Source organism: Staurois parvus, unplaced genomic scaffold (genome assembly GCF_062004578.1).
Source record: "Staurois parvus isolate SC_StPar_1 unplaced genomic scaffold, SC_StPar_1.0 ptg003236l, whole genome shotgun sequence".
NCBI lineage: Eukaryota > Metazoa > Chordata > Amphibia > Anura > Ranidae > Staurois > Staurois parvus.
Window position 1 is genome coordinate 32,501 of NW_028321032.1, and position 18,988 is coordinate 51,488.

Here is an 18,988-nt window from a genome sequence, read left to right on the forward strand (position 1 = left end):
TAGATAGATAATAGATAGATAGATAGATAGATAGATAGATAGATAGATAATAGATAGATAGATAATAGATAGATAGATAGATAATAGATAGATAGATAGATAGATAGATAGATAGATAGATAGATAGATAGATAGATAGATAGATAATAGATAGATAGATAATAGATAGATAGATAATAGATAGATAGATAGATAGATAGATAGATAGATAGATAGATAATAGATAGATAGATAGATAGATAGATAGATAGATAGATAATAGATAGATAGATAATAGATAGATAGATAATAGATAGATAGATAATAGATAGATAGATAATAGATAGATAGATAATAGATAGATAGATAGATAGATAGATTAATAGATAATAGATAGATAATAGATAGATAGATAGATAGATAATAGATAGATAGATAGATAATAGATAGATAATAGATAGATAATAGATAGATTAATAGATAATAGATAGATAGATAATAGATAGATTATAGATAGATTATAGATATTATACATTTCTAATCCTTATCATCTATTACTTCGGCGATCAATAGTCTATTATTTCCATCTGATTGGATACTTTGTTACTTCTATACAACTAATAATCGAATCTTCTGCCATCTGACGATCTGATGAAGTTTCGTAGTTTCTGGTTCGTATTTCATGCGATCGGATTTCCTGGTATCTGTTCTCATACTCTCAGCCTGGCCGGGGTGCCGGGTGGATACAATTTCCGGAAAACGCCGTTTCTTTGGGCATTTTTCTATATGGACGCGGTTCCCGGAAACATAACGCAGCCCACGGTGCCTCCAACAAATTCCGCATTCTGTACGGCAGGAAAGTCTTAGCCAGGCAGAGTTTAGTTTGGGCGCCATCCATCTGCTGCCGCGCTGACCGCCGGACGCTGAGCAACACTGAATCACTCATGTTTGGCGCGGCTTACGCTATGGAAACGCTGCCAAAACTTTGCACCCACGCTCTGTGACGCGGTGCCACGGGAAAAAGGAGTCATAGGTAAATAAGGCAGACCAAGGAATGACACTTGTGGAACGTCTGGCCATTGTTTCACCGTAGAAAGCGGGTGGCGGCCTGTATGACGCTAACGAATGATTCTCGGAGACGCAATGCCGCCAAGCTGCTGTTCCCGCGTCCGTCACAAACAACAGATAACTGCCTACAACTGTCACTGTTTATTTATCATTAATAAGACAGAATAGACTTTTTTGCATTTTCAGCAGCTTTTTAGTAAATTTTCACGAGTCAAAAAATGATCGGATGGAAAATAAGAAGGTGAAGTTGAGAAGAATCTTTATATTCTGAATATTCATTCAGATTTCCAGGGACAAATTTTGGAAATCCAGGACAAGCTCCATAATTAGGGTTTGTAGCCAGGCCATGTTGGTTTTCACTCCCACTAATAGGACAGCCAAATGTCTCTACCAAAGAGCCACCCCTTGGAACACAGACACCAATCCCTAAGGACATCTGCAGATCCCACCTTCCACAACAGCAACGCATCTAAACGTCTCTACCCAAGAGCCACCCCTTGGAATGTGGGCACCAATCCCTGAGGACGTCTGCAGATCCCACCTTCCACAACAGCAATGCATCTAAATGTCTCTACCCAAGAGCCACCACTTGGAATGTGGGCACCAATCCCTGAGGACATCTGCAGATCCCACCTTCCACAACAGCAACGCATCTAAACGTCTCTACCCAAGAGCCACCACTTGGAATGTGGGCACCAATCCCTGAGGACATCTGCAGATCCCATATTCCACAACAGCAACGCATCTAAACGTCTCTACCCAAGAGCCACCACTTGGAATGTGGGCACCAATCCCTGAGGACATCTGTAGATCCCACCTTCCACAACAGCAACGCATCTAAACGTCTCTACCCAAGAGCCACCACTTGGAATGTGGGCATCAATCCCTGAGAACGTCTGTAGATCCCACCTTCCACAACAGCAACGCATCTAAACGTCTCTACCCAAGAGCCACCACTTGGAATGTGGGCACCAATCCCTGAGGACGTCTGTAGATCCCACCTTCCACAACAGCAATGCATCTAAACGTCTCTACCCAAGAGCCACCACTTGGAATGTGGGCACCAATCCCTGAGGACATCGGCAGATCCCACCTTCCACAACAGCAACGCATCTAAACGTCTCTACCCAAGAGCCACCACTTGGAATGTGGGCACCAATCCCTGAGGACGTCTGTAGATCCCACCTTCCACAACAGCAATGCATCTAAACGTCTCTACCCAAGAGCCACCACTTGGAATGTGGGCACCAATCCCTGAGGACGTCTGTAGATCCCACCTTCCACAACAGCAATGCATCTAAACGTCTCTACCCAAGAGCCACCACTTGGAATGTGGGCACCAATCCCTGAGGACATCGGCAGATCCCACCTTCCACAACAGCAACGCATCTAAACGTCTCTACCCAAGAGCCACCACTTGGAATGTGGGCACCAATCCCTGAGGACGTCTGCAGATCCCACCTTCCACAACAGCGACATAGATAAATGTCTCTACCCAAGAGCCACCCCTTGGAATGCGGGCACCAATCCCTGAGGACGTCTGTAGATCCCATATTCCACAACAGCGACATAGATAAACGTCTCTACCCAAGAGCCACCACTTGGAATGCGGGCACCAATCCCTGAGGACGTCTGTAGATCCCACCTTCCACAACAGCAACGCATCTAAACGTCTCTACCCAAGAGCCACCCCTTGGAATATGGGTACCAATCCCTTAGGACGTCTGTAGATCCCACCCCTCATAATAGCAACACATCTAAATGTCTCTACCCAAGAGCCACCCCTTGGAATGCGGGCACCAATCCCTGAGGACGTCTGTAGATCCCACCCCCCACAATAGCAACACATCCTAATGTCAGTCGTTTTAATATTGCTATTTTATTTATCATTTTTTAGATGTGTTGCTGTTGTGGAAGGTGGGATCTGTAGATGTCCTCAGGGATTGGTACCCACATTCCAAGGAGTGGCTCATGGGTAAAGACATTAGGATGTGTTGAACCTTTACAATCCTGGCAAAGGTCGCACTTGTGACCGGGCCCTGTTGTTTTGCCACCATGGGGGAGCCCCAAGATAGCAGGAAGGAGGCCCACTGCAGGACCGTAATAGGGAATAAAGGACCCCAGGATCAGTGGTAAGGGCCCTATCCAGGGGTCAGGGGGCCCTTCATGGTTTCTAGCACCAGGATTGTAAAGGTTCTAGTTACACCTCTGTCTTGGACAATCGTCATTCCGTTCCATGGTGACTGGATGAAGGTTTGGGGGCGCTCTGCGTAGATATAAATGTTGGGGTGTCTTCCTGACACTCATTAGAACTGAAGAGGTGCCTCGGATGTCTAGATGCAGAAACACAAAATCGTCCATTTCATTTTTTTCTCTACATTTTCACTAGAAAGGCTCCAAAAAACGCCTAGAAATCCAACTCCACGGAAACCGAACATTTCTCGTCCTTCCTGCAGGATACAAAGTATCTTTATGGATGTTTCCCGGCCTCAATCCCGGGTCTGTCTGTCCTTCTGGCAGGACCCCGCCTTCCCGTTGGCTTCTGGGAAATCTTAGTAAAGCGCGGCAGGGTTAGCATTAAGCTATGATGCGTTTTTTCACTGAAACGTGCCGACGCGGTTTTGGCGAATTCGCGGCGATGACGGCAGACGAGCTCCGGGACCCTGGAAGGTTCTCATCACCGAGGACAAAGCAAAGGATCTTCTGTACGTGAAGTTTATAGGAGGCACAAATTACCCATGAAGCCTCTGTGCGCCGGCAGGATTCACATGGATACCTTCGTGAAATTCGGCGTGTAATGTCAAACCGCGCCGAGCCCACCGGCCAATAAGGGCCTCGCCCTGAGAATCGCCATTTAAAGGGCAACTACGCCTCTCTTCTACAGAACGGTGTTCAGCTAAAGAAGAACTCCGATTGTATCTGAAGTTATGGTGTCAGCAGGGGCGGACTGATCATTTGGAAACTCGGCACTGCCCGAGGGCCCGGGGTCAGTAGGGGGCCCCATGAGATGCCCCTGGTACCTTTTTCATAGGCTTTTTTGAGTTTGGGCAAGGACATAGGGGCCCCATGATCACCTATTGCCCGGGGGCCCCATGAGTTGTCAGTCCGCCCCTGGGTGTCAGATATTCTCATTCTCTGGAAAAATAATTCTTGAGTGTGATCTGCGTGCCGTGGATTCTGGGGGTACCAAATGTCACCCCACCCCCACCCTACCAGGCTCCCCACTGGGCTTCACTGAGCTGTTGTCGGAACCTCCAGCCATTGGCTGCTACGCTCTTCCCCTCTGAGCTGGTTAAGCCTCTCCTCCTCCAGCCCCCAGCGACTGAAACATGTCAGCTCACCGTTTGGTTTCAGGTGTGCGTGGAATGACGGCGAATAAATCTACACGTACTTATTACACCATATTTAATGTTCCTGTATTGCCGGTTCTGTTTGGAATTCTGTTGGACGGAACCCACTGGTGTTCTGAGATTTGATGACATCACTTCCTGTGTGGAGGAAAGCCCGCCATGACTGCGAGGGATGACTGCGGAGAATATGGGGAATGCAGAGGTTGTCGTCGCCTGGAGGGGCGGGACCGTCATTATCCCGGGACCATCTGCTCCGCGAGTCGTGTTTACAGCGACAGGCTGCGCGGCCATATTAGGGGCCCATAACTAAGAGTAGTAAAGATACATATTGTGATTCCTCCACAATAAACAACGTTGTATTTACTTCATTGGCACATGTTAGCGGCATTGAAATGTGTCCGACCAGATGGTAATCTGCGCGCCGCACCCGCCATGTCTTCCATGTGAAAGATACAATACGCTTCCATTATATCAACGTGACACCGCAGAGCGCTCCGCACACGGCATCCGACTGCTACTACACGGATGTACATGGCTCTGACATATACCGCAGCGCTGTACAGACAACACTCAGCCAGTCCCATCAGTCTCTGTACAGAGGAGCTTACACTCTAATGTCCCCCCCCCACAGTCCCATCAGTCTCTGTACAGAGGAGCTTACACTCTAATGTCCCCTCCCCCACAGTCCCATCAGTCTCTGTACAGAGGAGCTTACACTCTAATGTCCCCTCCCCCACAGTCCCATCAGTCTCTGTACAGAGGAGCTTACACTCTAATGTCCCCTCCCCCACAGTCCCATCAGTCTCTGTACCAGAGGAGCTTACGCTCTAATGTCCCCTCCCCCACAGTCCCATCAGTCTCTGTACCAGAGGAGCTTACGCTCTAATGTCCCCTCCCCCACAGTCACATCAGTCTCTGTACAGAGGAGCGGACGCTCTAATGTCCCCTCCCCCACAGTCACATCAGTCTCTGTACCAGAGGAGCTTACACTCTAATGTCCCCTCCCCCACAGTCACATCAGTCTCTGCACCAGAGGAGCTTACACTCTAATGTCCCCTCCCCCACAGTCACATCAGTATCTGTACCAGAGGAGCTGACACTCTAATGTCCCCTCCCCCACAGTCCCACCAGTCTCTGTACCGGAGGAGCTTACACTCTAATACCCCCTCCCCCACAGTCACATCAGTCTGTGTACAGAGGAGCTTACACTCTAATGTCCCCACCCCCCCGCAGTCCCATCAGTCTCTGTACCAGAGGATCTGACACTCTAATGTCCCCTCCCCCACAGTCCCATCAGTCTCTGCACCAGAGGAGCTTACACTCTAATGATCCCCCCCCCCACAGTCCCATCAGTCTCTGTACAGAGGAGCTTACGCTCTAATGTCCCCTCCCCCACAGTCCCATCAGTCTCTGTACAGAGGAGCTTACACTCTAATGTCCCCTCCCCCACAGTCCCATCAGTCTCTGTACAGAGGAGCTTACACTCTAATGTCCCCTCCCCCACAGTCCCATCAGTCTCTGTACCAGAGGAGCTTACGCTCTAATGTCCCCTCCCCCACAGTCCCATCAGTCTCTGTACCAGAGGAGCTTACACTCTAATGATCCCCCCCCCCACAGTCCCATCAGTCTCTGTACAGAGGAGCTTACACTCTAATGTCCCCTCCCCCACAGTCCCATCAGTCTCTGTACCAGAGGAGCTGACACTCTAATGTCCCCTCCCCCACAGTCCCATCAGTCTCTGCACCAGAGGAGCTTACACTCTAATGATCCCCCCCCCCACAGTCCCATCAGTCTCTGTACAGAGGAGCTTACGCTCTAATGTCCCCTCCCCCACAGTCCCATCAGTCTCTGTACAGAGGAGCTTACACTCTAATGTCCCCTCCCCCACAGTCCCATCAGTCTCTGTACCAGAGGAGCTTACGCTCTAATGTCCCCTCCCCCGCAGTCCCATCAGTCTCTGTACCAGAGGAGCTTACGCTCTAATGTCCCCTCCCCCACAGTCACATCAGTCTCTGTACAGAGGAGCGGACGCTCTAATGTCCCCTCCCCTGCAGTCACATCAGTCTCTGTACCAGAGGAGCTTACACTCTAATGTCCCCTCCCCCACAGTCACATCAGTCTCTGCACCAGAGGAGCTTACACTCTAATGTCCCCTCCCCCACAGTCACATCAGTCTCTGCACCAGAGGAGCTTACACTCTAATGTCCCCTCCCCCACAGTCACATCAGTATCTGTACCAGAGGAGCTGACACTCTAATGTCCCCTCCCCCACAGTCCCACCAGTCTCTGTACCGGAGGAGCTTACACTCTAATACCCCCTCCCCCACAGTCACATCAGTCTGTGTACAGAGGAGCTTACACTATAATGTCCCCACCCCCCCGCAGTCCCATCAGTCTCTGTACCAGAGGAGCTGACACTCTAATGTCCCCTCCCCCACAGTCCCATCCGCCTCTGTACCAGAGGAGCTTACGCTCTAATGTCCCCTCCCCCACAGTCCCATCGGTCTCTGTACAGAGGAGCTTACACTCTAATGTCCCCTCCCCCGCAGTCCCATCAGTCTCTGTACAGAGGAGCTGACGCTCTAATGTCCCCTCCCCCCACAGTCACATCAGTCTGTGTACAGAGGAGCTTACGCTCTAATGTCCCCTCCCCCACAGTCACATCAGTCTGTGTACAGAGGAGCTTACGCTCTAATGTCCCCTCCCCCACAGTCACATCAGTATCTGTACCAGAGGAGCTGACACTCTAATGTCCCCTCCCCCACAGTCCCACCAGTCTCTGTACCGGAGGAGCTTACACTCTAATGTCCCCTCCCCCACAGTCCCATCAGTCTGTGTACCAGAGGAGCTGACACTCTAATGTCCCCTCCCCCACAGTCCCATCAGTCTCTGTACCAGAGGAGCTTACACTCTAATGTCCCCTCCCCCGCAGTCACATCAGTCTCTGTACCAGAGGAGCTTACACTCTAATGTCCCCTCCCCCACAGTCACATCAGTCTCTGTACAGAGGAGCTGACACTCTAATGTCCCCTCCCCCACAGTCCCATTGGTCTCTGTACAGAGGAGCTTACACTCTAATGTCCCCTCCCCCACAGTCCCATTGGTCTCTGTACAGAGGAGCTTACACTCTAATGTCCCCTCCCCCACAGTCCCATCAGTCTCTGTACAGAGGAGCTGACACTCTAATGTCCCCTCCCCCACAGTCCCATTGGTCTCTGTACAGAGGAGCTTACACTCTAATGTCCCCTCCCCCACAGTCCCATTGGTCTCTGTACAGAGGAGCTTACGCTCTAATGTCCCCTCCCCCACAGTCACACACTATTATACATGTGTATAGCACTGACATATACCGCAGCGCTGTACAGAGATCACTGGCCCTGAGCACCATCCCAACCCATTTACACATCGGTAACAAGAGGCCGCAGTCCCGCCTGGGAGAACTGTGAAAAGCCTGCTGAATGCGGCTGCAAAGGAATTCCAGTAGAAGATCCAATGAATGGAAATCCTCCATTATCTCGGCTTCTCTGCTCCCCGTACCGGACTCTGCCCCCCCCCACCTATCCAGCTGACCAATCTGTGGCGGGTTCTCGGCTCGCTGACTATTCGGTGGTAACCGCACGAGCGCCGACTCAGGGGAATCTTGCTCCATGTGCCTGCACACCTCCCACCAAAAGGCGAGCTGACTCGGCAGAAAAGGTGCAAACCACGAGGGGCGAGCGGGCGTTCGGCTCCCATAGGAAGGGCCCGGTGCACATTCGCAGTATATGCGCTGTGAGGGTCAGAGAGGTAAAAGTGGCCCCAATGGCACGGTGGTGGGGGAGGGGCCCTTTCTTTGGGGGGATTGCGACCTTGGAGCGCTCTGTGCCGCGACGCTTCCCACGCCGGTTATTGAGCTCCGCAGCACAACTGTATAAACACGTTTTATGTTCTTTGCCGTCTTCCAGTTATTTACGTTTTTTTTCCCCCTCGCCGGCGCGGGGGGGGGGGGGGGAGGGGGGGGCGCGGTGGAACGGGCGCAGAACTGAAGGAAAATCTTTGTGTTGGAGCCGTTCCACCTCTGTGCAGTCTTCTGCGCGGTGTCAGCGGTTCGTGCCTTGTAAATGGTGACCTGGGGGCGGAGCAGGGGGGCCTCGTCTGGAGACCCTCGCAGGTCCGGGGGGCCTCGTCTGGAGACCCTCGCAGGTCCGGGGGGCCTCGTCTGGAGACCCTCGCAGGTCCGGGGGGCCTCGTCTGGAGACCCTCGCAGGTCCGGGGGGCCTCGTCTGGAGACCCTCGCAGGTCCGGGGGGCCTCGTCTGGAGACCCTCGCAGGTCCGGGGGGCCTCGTCTGGAGACCCTCGCAGGTCCGGGGGGCCTCGTCTGGAGACCCTCGCAGGTCCGGGGGGCTTTGTCTGGAGACCCTCGCAGGTCTGGGGGACCTCGTCTGGAGACCCTCGCAGGTCCGGGGGGCCTTGTAAATGGCGACCTGAGGGCGGAGCGGGGGGGCCTCATCTGGAAACCCTCGCAGGTCCGGGGGGCCTTGTAAATGGCGACCTGAGGGCGGAGCGGGGGGGCCTCGTCTGGAGACCCTCGCAGGTCCGGGGGGCCTCGTCTGGAGACCCTCGCAGGTCCGGGGGGCTTTGTCTGGAGACCCTCGCAGGTCTGGGGGACCTCGTCTGGAGACCCTCGCAGGTCCGGGGGGCCTCGTCTGGAGACACTCGCAGGTCCGGGGGGCTTTGTCTGGAGACCCTTGCAGGTCTGGGGGACCTCGTCTTGAGACCCTCGCAGGTCCGTGGGGCCTTGTAAATGGCGACCTGAGGGCGGAGCGGGGGGGCCTCGTCTGGAAACCCTCGCAGGTCCGGGGGGCCTTGTAAATGGCGACCTGAGGGCGGAGCGGGGGGGGGGGGGGGCTCCGTCTGGAGACCCTCACAGGTCTGGGGGGCTTTATCTGGAGACCCTCGCAGGTCCGGGGGGGTTTGTCTGGAGACCCTCGCAGGTCCGGGGGACCTCGTCTGGAGACCCTCGCAGGTCTGGGGGGCTTTATCTGGAGACCCTCGCAGGTCCGGGGGGCCTCGTCTGGAGACCCTCGCAGGGCTGGGGGGCTTTATCTGGAGACCCTCGCAGGTCCGGGGGGGTTTGTCTGGAGATCCTCGCAGGTCCGGGGGACCTCGTCTGGAGACCCTCGCAGGTCTGGGGGGCTTTATCTGGAGACCCTCGCAGGTCCGGGGGGCCTCGTCTGGAGACCCTCGCAGGGCTGGGGGGCTTTATCTGGAGACCCTCGCAGGTCCGGGGGGGTTTGTCTGGAGATCCTCGCAGGTCCGGGGGACCTCGTCTGGAGACCCTCGCAGGTCTGGGGGGCTTTATCTGGAGACCCTCGCAGGTCCGGGGGGCCTCGTCTGGAGACCCTCGCAGGGCTGGGGGGCTTTATCTGGAGACCCTCGCAGGTCCGGGGGGGTTTGTCTGGAGATCCTCGCAGGTCCGGGGGACCTCGTCTGGAGACCCTCGCAGGTCTGGGGGGCTTTATCTGGAGACCCTCGCAGGTCCTCGGCGCAGTGTCTGCAACACGTTCCGTCACCGAATCCGCCATCCTTCTCCATGGCAACCGTTTCCCTTTTCATAAAGCGCGTTAATGAATTTATATCCTGAGGTTGCAGCGCTGCTTCTATCCTGACGGAACGCAGATGTGACGACGGCGGAGCGGCCGCCTGGACATGACATCATTGCGGGATTGCGTTCTGCTGGGCGGGATCATCTGCACCACCCCCCCGTATGAGGATCACCTGCACCCCCCTTGTGGATCACCTGCACCCCCCATATGATGATCACCTGCACCCCCCATGTGAGGATCATCTTCACCCCCTTTGTGGATCACCTGCAGCCCCTCCTTGTGGGGATCACCTGCACCCCTCCTTGTGGGGATCACCTGCACCCTCCCGTGTGGATCATCTACATCCCTGAAGTGGGGATTGCCTGCACCCCCTCATGTGTGGACCACCTGCACCCCCCTTGTGGATCATCTGCACCACCCTGAGTGGGGATCACCTGTACCCCCAAAGTGGAAATCACTTTGGGGATATCAGTGTTCGGATATCAGTGTTGGAGTATCAGCGTTGGAGTATCAGCGTTGGAGTATCAGTGTTCGCGTATCAGTGTTCGAGTATCAGCGTTGGAGTATCAGCGTTGGAGTATCAGCGTTGGAGTATCAGCGTTGGAGTATCAGTGTTGGAGTATCAGCGTTGGAGTATCAGTGTTGGAGTATCAGTGTTCGCGTATCAGTGTTCGAGTATCAGCGTTCGAGTATCAGCGTTCGAGTATCAGCGTTGGAGTATCAGCGTTCGAGTATCAGCGTTGGAGTATCAGCGTTGGAGTATCAGCGTTGGAGTATCAGTGTTGGAGTATCAGCGTTCGAGTATCAGCGTTCGAGTATCAGCGTTCGAGTATCAGCGTTGGAGTATCAGCGTTGGAGTATCAGCGTTGGAGTATCAGCGTTGGAGTATCAGTGTTTGAGTATCAGTGTTGGAGTATCAGTGTTGGAGTATCAGTGTTGGAGTATCAGTGTTGGAGTATCAGTGTTCGGATATCAGTGTTCGGATATCAGTGTTGGAGTATCGGCGTTGGAGTATCGGTGTTGGAGTATCGGTGTTGGAGTATCGGTGTTGGAGTATCGGTGTTGGAGTATCAGTGTTGGAGTATCAGTGTTGGAGTATCAGTGTTGGAGTATCAGTGTTCGGATATCAGTGTTCGGATATCAGTGTTGGAGTATCGGCGTTGGAGTATCGGTGTTGGAGTATCAGTGTTGGAGTATCAGTGTTCGAGTATCAGTGTTCGAGTATCAGTGTTCGGATATCAGTGTTCGGATATCAGTGTTCGGATATCAGTGTTGGAGTATCAGTGTTGGAGTATCGGTGTTGGAGTATCAGTGTTCGAGTATCAGTGTTGGGGTATCAGTGTTCAGATATCGGTGTTCGGATATCAGTGTTCGGATATCAGTGTTGGAGTATCAGTGTTGGGGTATCAGTGTTGGGGTATCGGTGTTGGAGTATCAGTGTTGGAGTATCAGTGTTGGAGTATCAGTGTTGGAGTATCAGTGTTGGAGTATCAGTGTTCGGATATCAGTGTTCGGATATCAGTGTTGGAGTATCGGCGTTGGAGTATCGGTGTTGGAGTATCAGTGTTGGAGTATCAGTGTTGGAGTATCAGTGTTGGAGTATCAGTGTTGGAGTATCAGTGTTCGGATATCAGTGTTCGGATATCAGTGTTGGAGTATCGGCGTTGGAGTATCGGTGTTGGAGTATCGGTGTTGGAGTATCGGTGTTGGAGTATCGGTGTTGGAGTATCGGTGTTGGAGTATCGGTGTTGGAGTATCAGTGTTGGAGTATCAGTGTTGGAGTATCAGTGTTGGAGTATCAGTGTTCGGATATCAGTGTTCGGATATCAGTGTTGGAGTATCGGCGTTGGAGTATCGGTGTTGGAGTATCAGTGTTGGAGTATCAGTGTTCGAGTATCAGTGTTCGAGTATCAGTGTTCGGATATCAGTGTTCGGATATCAGTGTTCGGATATCAGTGTTGGAGTATCAGTGTTGGAGTATCGGTGTTGGAGTATCAGTGTTCGAGTATCAGTGTTTGGGTATCAGTGTTCAGATATCGGTGTTCGGATATCAGTGTTCGGATATCAGTGTTGGAGTATCAGTGTTGGGGTATCAGTGTTGGGGTATCGGTGTTGGAGTATCAGTGTTGGAGTATCAGTGTTGGAGTATCAGTGTTGGAGTATCAGTGTTCGGATATCGGTGTTGGAGTATCGGTGTTGGAGTATCAGTGTTGGAGTATCAGTGTTCGGATATCAGTGTTCCAGTATCAGTGTTCGGATATCAGTGTTCGGATATCAGTGTTCGGATATCAGTGTTCGGATATCAGTGTTCGGATATCAGTGTTCGGATATCAGTGTTCGGATATCAGTGTTCGGATATCAGTGTTCGGATATCAGTGTTCGAATTGAGCCGCCTTCCGAAATTCAAAGAGAATAGAATAGAAAATAAAGGAATAGAATAATAGATAATAATAGCAATAGGAAAAAAATAGAATAGAATGAATACAATTATCTTCCAAGAGACGACTTTCAAACAGAATAGAACCACAATGAATTCGGATCGATTCCATATCGTCGATTCAAATTTGTTTCGAATACTTAAAGTCTATTGGAAAAATTAGAATCGAAAAACAAAACGAAATTAGTAACTTAACGATTCGATACAAAATGGATTTTTTCCGTCTACAGACTGCATCAGAAAAACGGTTTTACTTTCAGGGACTCCCTACAATGGAGGCAAAATATGTCACATGGACCCGATAGCACCCCCCCATCAATGCTAACTCACCCCGCCCCCTCTCCAGTTTGGCCCTTCCCCCATTCTCACGCTCCAGCTTTGTCTACTTATCAGTCAGGGTTCAAGACAGTGCCGACACCTGACCACCGTTCCAGCACCTGACCACCGTTCCAGCACCTGACCACCGTTCCGGCACCTGACCACCGTTCCGGCACCTGACCACCGTTCCGGCACCTGACCACCGTTCCGGCACCTGACCACCGTTCCAGCACTGACCACCGTTCCGGCACCTGACCACCGTTCCGGCACCTGACCACCGTTCCGGCACCTGACCACCGTTCCGGCACCTGACCACCGTTCCGGCACCTGACCACCGTTCCGGCACCTGACCACCGTTCCCGCACCTGACCACCGTTCCGGCACCTGACCACCGTTCCGGCACCTGACCACCGTTCCGGCACCTAACCACCGTTCCAGCACTGACCACCGTTCCGGCACCTGACCACCGTTCCCGCACCTGACCACCGTTCCGGCACCTGACCACCGTTCCAGCACTGACCACCGTTCCGGCACCTGACCACCGTTCCGGCACCTGACCACCGTTCCGGCACCTGACCACCGTTCCGGCACCTGACCACCATTCCCGCACCTGACCACCGTTCCGGCACCTGACCACCGTTCCGGCACCTGACCACCGTTCCGGCACCTGACCAACGTTCCAGCACTGACCACCGTTCCGGCACCTGACCACCGTTCCGGCACCGGACCACCGTTCCGGCACCGGACCACCGTTCCGGCACCGGACCACCGCGCCGGCACCTGACCACCATTCCTGCACCTGACCACCATTCCGGCACCTAACCACCGTTCCGGCACCTGACCACCGTTCCGGCACCTGACCACCGTTCCGGCACCTGACCACCGTTCCGGCACCTGACCACCATTCTGGCACCTAACCACTGTTCCGGCACCTGACCACCATTCTAGCACCTAACCACCGTTCCGGCACCTGACCACCATTCTGGCACCTAACCACCATTCCGGCACCTGACCACCATTCTAGCACCTAACCACCGTTCCGGCACCTGACCACCATTCCTGCACCTGACCACCGTTCCGGCACCTGACCACCATTCCTGCACCTGACCACCATTCCTGCACCTGACCACCGTTCCGGCACCTGACCACCATTCCTGCACCTGACCACCGTTCCCGCACGTGACCACCATTCTGGCACCTAACCACCGTTCCGGCACCTAACCACCGTTCCGGCACCTAACCACCGTTCCGGCACCTAACCACCGTTCCGGCACCTAACCACCGTTCCGGCACCTAACCACCGTTCCGGCAGACATTAGATTCCGGTAACTGTATGCAAAGCAAAGAAATGGCCTCGTGGTAGGTATCTGCCTCTGTCCGCCCTTTATCACCATGAAGCGGACCGCTGTACTGTGCGCGAGTCCTTTGAACCCCAGGAGAAGCCATTGCTCTCGAGAACACATAACATGTCCCTGTCAGCGGGTGATAAAGCTTTATTGTTCCAGACAATTACACAGCAGGACCGCCTAACTCCACCCAACTGACGCATTTCACCCAGGAAGGGTTTCGGCCCATTCCCACATCACGCAACGATATGGTGTGAATGGGACACATTGGGAATGACTGAAGTGGGCGGAGCTACGGGCCTTCAACGCGTTAGTTGCAAACATTCAATCAATGGAGTAAATTTGCCTGAATATTACAGCGTGAAGCAGGGGCGGACTGACAACTCATGGGGCCCCCAGGCAATAGGGGATCATGGGGCCCCTGTGTCCTCACCCACACTCAAGCCACACCCAAAAAAGCCAATGAAAGGTACCAGGGGCATCTCATGGGGCCCCCTACTTACCAGTGCCCGAGTGCTCGAATAGTCAGTCCGCCCCCTGGCGTGAAGCTTCCTTATTACACCCCCTGACCACACCCCAAGGTGACCATGGAAGCCCTACGGTGTGTGGAAGCCGGCAGTCGGGGATTCAGACTCTGTACACCCACACATGGATACAATCACACAAAGATTCCTCGGGGGTTCCATCCCCCCAAATGGCATTTGGAAGACTTTACCTTGACCTGTGTGATGGGGCTGCTCCCCCTCTTCTCGCTCTTGACGGTGGTGGGCGACAGGGCTCCCGTGGGGGGCTGTGGCGTGGAGGGCATCTTGGCTCCGGGAGAGACCTGCATGCTGGCGAGCTGAGCGGCATAGAGTTGCTGTAGACGGGAGAGAGACGAGAAGAACGTCAGATCAATCATCATTTCTACAATCATCACCCGTTATTTCTGCTCAGTGTGGGTTCTGCTCCTCCTGTGTGACACATTATTGCATTGATCTGCTGATAATGTCGTATTGTCCCAATTACCGTCCGATGTGAACCTCATTCACCTGAACCGTGAGCAATCACTGCCGAAAACTGGGAACTTGCTTTGCAACAGAGACCTCATCCCTGACCCACCCAGGGCCCCGGTGCTGAAAGACTGCAGCCCTATGCACTGGCTCACCCAGGACCCCGGTGCTGCAGTCATACCAAGACATTGTAGGCCATTGTGCTCTTCCAGCTTTGTGGTTTGGTGAAGACCCTTTTCTCTTCCCCCATGACTGTCCCTTGTGTACAAAGCTGGTTCAATAAAGAGATAGATGACCAATCTGGTGTGGTGGAACTCCAGTGTCCTACACAGAGCCCTGACCTCAACTCTACTGAACACCTTTGGGATGAATTGGAACTTTAAGGGTGAGCCAGGTCTTCTCACCCAACATAAGTACCTGACCTCACAAATAGTCACAAAGTCCCATAGGCACCCTCCAAAATTTCGTGGAAAGTCTTCTCATAAGAATGGAGACAGCTCCATGAAGACATGGTTTGACCAGTTTGGTGTGGAGGAACTTGAGTGTCCTGCACAGAGCCCTGGCCTCAACCTGACTTTTGGAAGACATTGGGTGTAAGGTCTTTCTATCCAGCATCCAACGCCAGTACCTGCCCTTCACCCTATGAATGAGAAGACCTCATCTCAAAGGTGTTCAGTAGATTTGAGGTCTTGAAGGAACCTCAGTGTCCCTTACAGAGCCTTGGCCTCAAGCCTACTGAACACCTTTGGGATGAAATGGAACACTGATGATGATCCAGGTCTTTTTTTTGTTTTGGTGCCTAAGGTGTGAGCCTTCTAACCAGCATGAGTACATCACATCACTCAACATACTCCACCATCGTCCTCCTGTTTTATGGGGACCAAAGATGGAGGGCAGAAGATCCAACTTCTATAGAATAACAGTGATAAAAAAAAAGACCTGGATCATCATCAACGTTCCAATTCATCCCAAAGGTGTTCAGTAGGCTTGGGGCCAAGGCCATGTACGGTACACTGAGGTTCCTTCAGGACCTCAAACCTACTGAACACCTTTGAGATGAGGTCTTCTCATCCATAGGGTAAAGGGAAGGTACTGGCATTGGATGCTGGATAAAAAGACCTTACACCCAAGGTCTTCCAAAAGTCAGGTTGAGGTCAGGGTTTTGTGCAGGACAGTCAGGTTCCTCCATACCAAACTGGTCAAACCATGTCTTAATGTAGCTGGCTCCATTCTTATGAGAAGACTTTCCACAAGTTTTTAGAGGGTGCCCATGGGACTTTGTAGCTATTTCTGAGGTCAGGTACTGATGTTGGGTGAGAAGACCTGGCTCACAATTGGTGTTCCAATTCATCCCAAAGGTGTTCAGTAGGGTTGAGGCCAAGGCCATGTACAGGACACTTGGGTTCCTTCAGGACTTCAAGCCTACTGAACACCTTTGAGATGAGGTCTTCTCATCCAGAGAGTGAAGGGCAGGTACTGATGTTGGATAGTCTTCCAAAAGGTGTTCAGTAGGGTTGAGGTCAGGGCTCTGTACAGGACACTCAGGTTCCTTCAGGACTTCAAGCCTACTGAACACCTTTGAGATGAGGTCTTCTCATCCAGAGAGTGAAGGGCAGGTACTGATGTTGGATAGTCTTCCAAAAGGTGTTCAGTAGGGTTGAGGTCAGGGCTCTGTACAGGACACTCAGGTTCCTTCAGGACTTCAAGCCTACTGAACACCTTTGAGATGAGGTCTTCACATCCACAGAGTAAAGGGCAGGTACTGATGTTGGATAGTCTTCCAAAAGGTGTTCAGTAGGTTTGAGGTCCTGAAGGGCACAAAGCCCTGACCTCAACCCGACTACTGAACACCTTTGAGATGAGGCCTTCTCATCCAGAGAGTGATGGGCAGGTACTGATGTTGGATAGTCTTCCAAAAGGTGTTCAGTAGGGTTGAGGTCAGGGCTCTGTACAGGACACTCGGGTTCCTTCAGGACTTCAAACCTAATGAACACCTTTGAGATGAGGTCTTCTCATCCATAGGGTAAAGGGAAGGTACTGGCATTGGATGCTGGATAAAAAGACCTTACACCCAAGGTCTTCCAAAAGTCAGGTTGAGGTCAGGGCTCTGTGCAAGACACTTAGGTTCCTCCACATCAAACTGGTCAAACCATGTCTTCATGTAGCTGGCTCCATTCTTATGAGAAGACTTTCCACAAGTTTTTAGAGGGTGCCCATGGGACTTTGTAGCTATTTCTGAGGTCAGGTACTGATGTTGGGTGAGAAGACCTGGCTCACAATTGGTGTTCCAATTCATCCCAAAGGTGTTCAGTAGGGTTGAGGCCAAGGCCATGTACAGGACACTTGGGTTCCTTCAGGACTTCAAGCCTACTGAACACCTTTGAGATGAGGTCTTCTCATCCAGAGAGTGAAGGGCAGGTACTGATGTTGGATAGTCTTCCAAAAGGTGTTCAGTAGGGTTGAGGTCAGGGCTTTGTACAGGACACTCAGGTTCCTTCAGGACTTCAAACCTACTGAACACCTTTGAGATGAGGTCTTCACATCCACAGAGTAAAGGGCAGGTACTGATGTTGGATAGTCTTCCAAAAGGTGTTCAGTAGGTTTGAGGTCCTGAAGGGCACAAAGCCCTGACCTCAACCCGACTACTGAACACCTTTGAGATGAGGCCTTCTCATCCAGAGAGTGATGGGCAGGTACTGATGTTGGATAGTCTTCCAAAAGGTGTTCAGTAGGGTTGAGGTCAGGGCTCTGTACAGGACACTCGGGTTCCTTCAGGACTTCAAACCTAATGAACACCTTTGAGATGAGGTCTTCTCATCCATAGGGTAAAGGGAAGGTAATGGCATTGGATGCTGGATAAAAAGACCTTACACCCAAGGTCTTCCAAAAGTCAGGTTGAGGTCAGGGCTCTGTGCAAGACACTTAGGTTCCTCCACATCAAACTGGTCAAACCATGTCTTCATGTAGCTGGCTCCATTCTTATGAGAAGACTTTCCACAAGTTTTTAGAGGGTGCCTATGGGACTTTGTAGCTATTTCTGAGGTCAGGTACTGATGTTGGGTGAGAAGACCTGGCTCACAATTGGTGTTCCAATTCATCCCAAAGGTGTTCAGTAGGGTTGAGGTCAGGGCTCTGTACAGGACACTTGGGTTCCTTCAGGACTTCAAGCCTACTGAACACCTTTGAGATGAGGTCTTCTCATCCAGAGAGTGAAGGGCAGGTACTGATGTTGGATAGTCTTCCAAAAGGTGTTCAGTAGGGTTGAGGTCAGGGCTCTGTACAGGACACTCAGGTTCCTTCAGGACATCAAACCTACTGAACACCTTTGAGATGAGGTCTTCTCATCCAGAGAGTAAAGGGCAGGTACTGATGTTGGATAGTCTTCCAAAAGTCGGGTTGAGGTCAGGGCTTAGTGCCCTTCAGGACCTCAAACCTACTGAACAGCTTTAAGATGAGGTCTTCTCATCCACAGAGTAAAGGGCAGGTGCTGATGTTGGATAGTCTTCCAAAAGGTGTTCAGTAGGGTTGAGGTCAGGGCTCTGTACAGGACACTCAGGTTCCTTCAGGACTTCAAGCCTACTGAACACCTTTGAGATGAGGTCTTCTCATCTAGAGAGTGATGGGCAAGTACTGATGTTGGATAGTCTTCCAAAAGTCGGGTTGAGGTCAGGGCTTTGTGCCTTTCAGGACCTCAAACCTACTGAACACCTTTGAGATGAGGTCTTCACATCCACAGAGTAAAGGGCAGGTGCTGATGTTGGATAGTCTTCCAAAAGGTGTTCAGTAGGGTTGAGGTCAGGGCTCTGTACAGGACACTCAGGTTCCTTCAGGACTTCAAGCCTACTGAACACCTTTGAGATGAGGTCTTCTCTTCCATAGGGTGAAGGGAAGGTACTGGCATTGGATGCTGAA

The 18,988-nt window shown here is 52.1% G+C and overlaps 1 protein-coding gene across 1 annotated transcript in view; it reads right to left on the bottom strand.

Moving 5' to 3' along the window:
* Nucleotides 1-18,988, bottom strand: part of LOC149428451 (transcription factor Sox-6-like) — a 108,764-nt gene that overhangs the window by 20,205 nt on the left and 69,571 nt on the right. Inside the window, exon 3 of the mRNA XM_089667390.1 lies at nt 14,800-14,943. Coding sequence (XP_089523516.1) covers nt 14,800-14,943 — 144 coding nt within the window. The remainder of the gene's footprint in view (nt 1-14,799; nt 14,944-18,988) is intronic.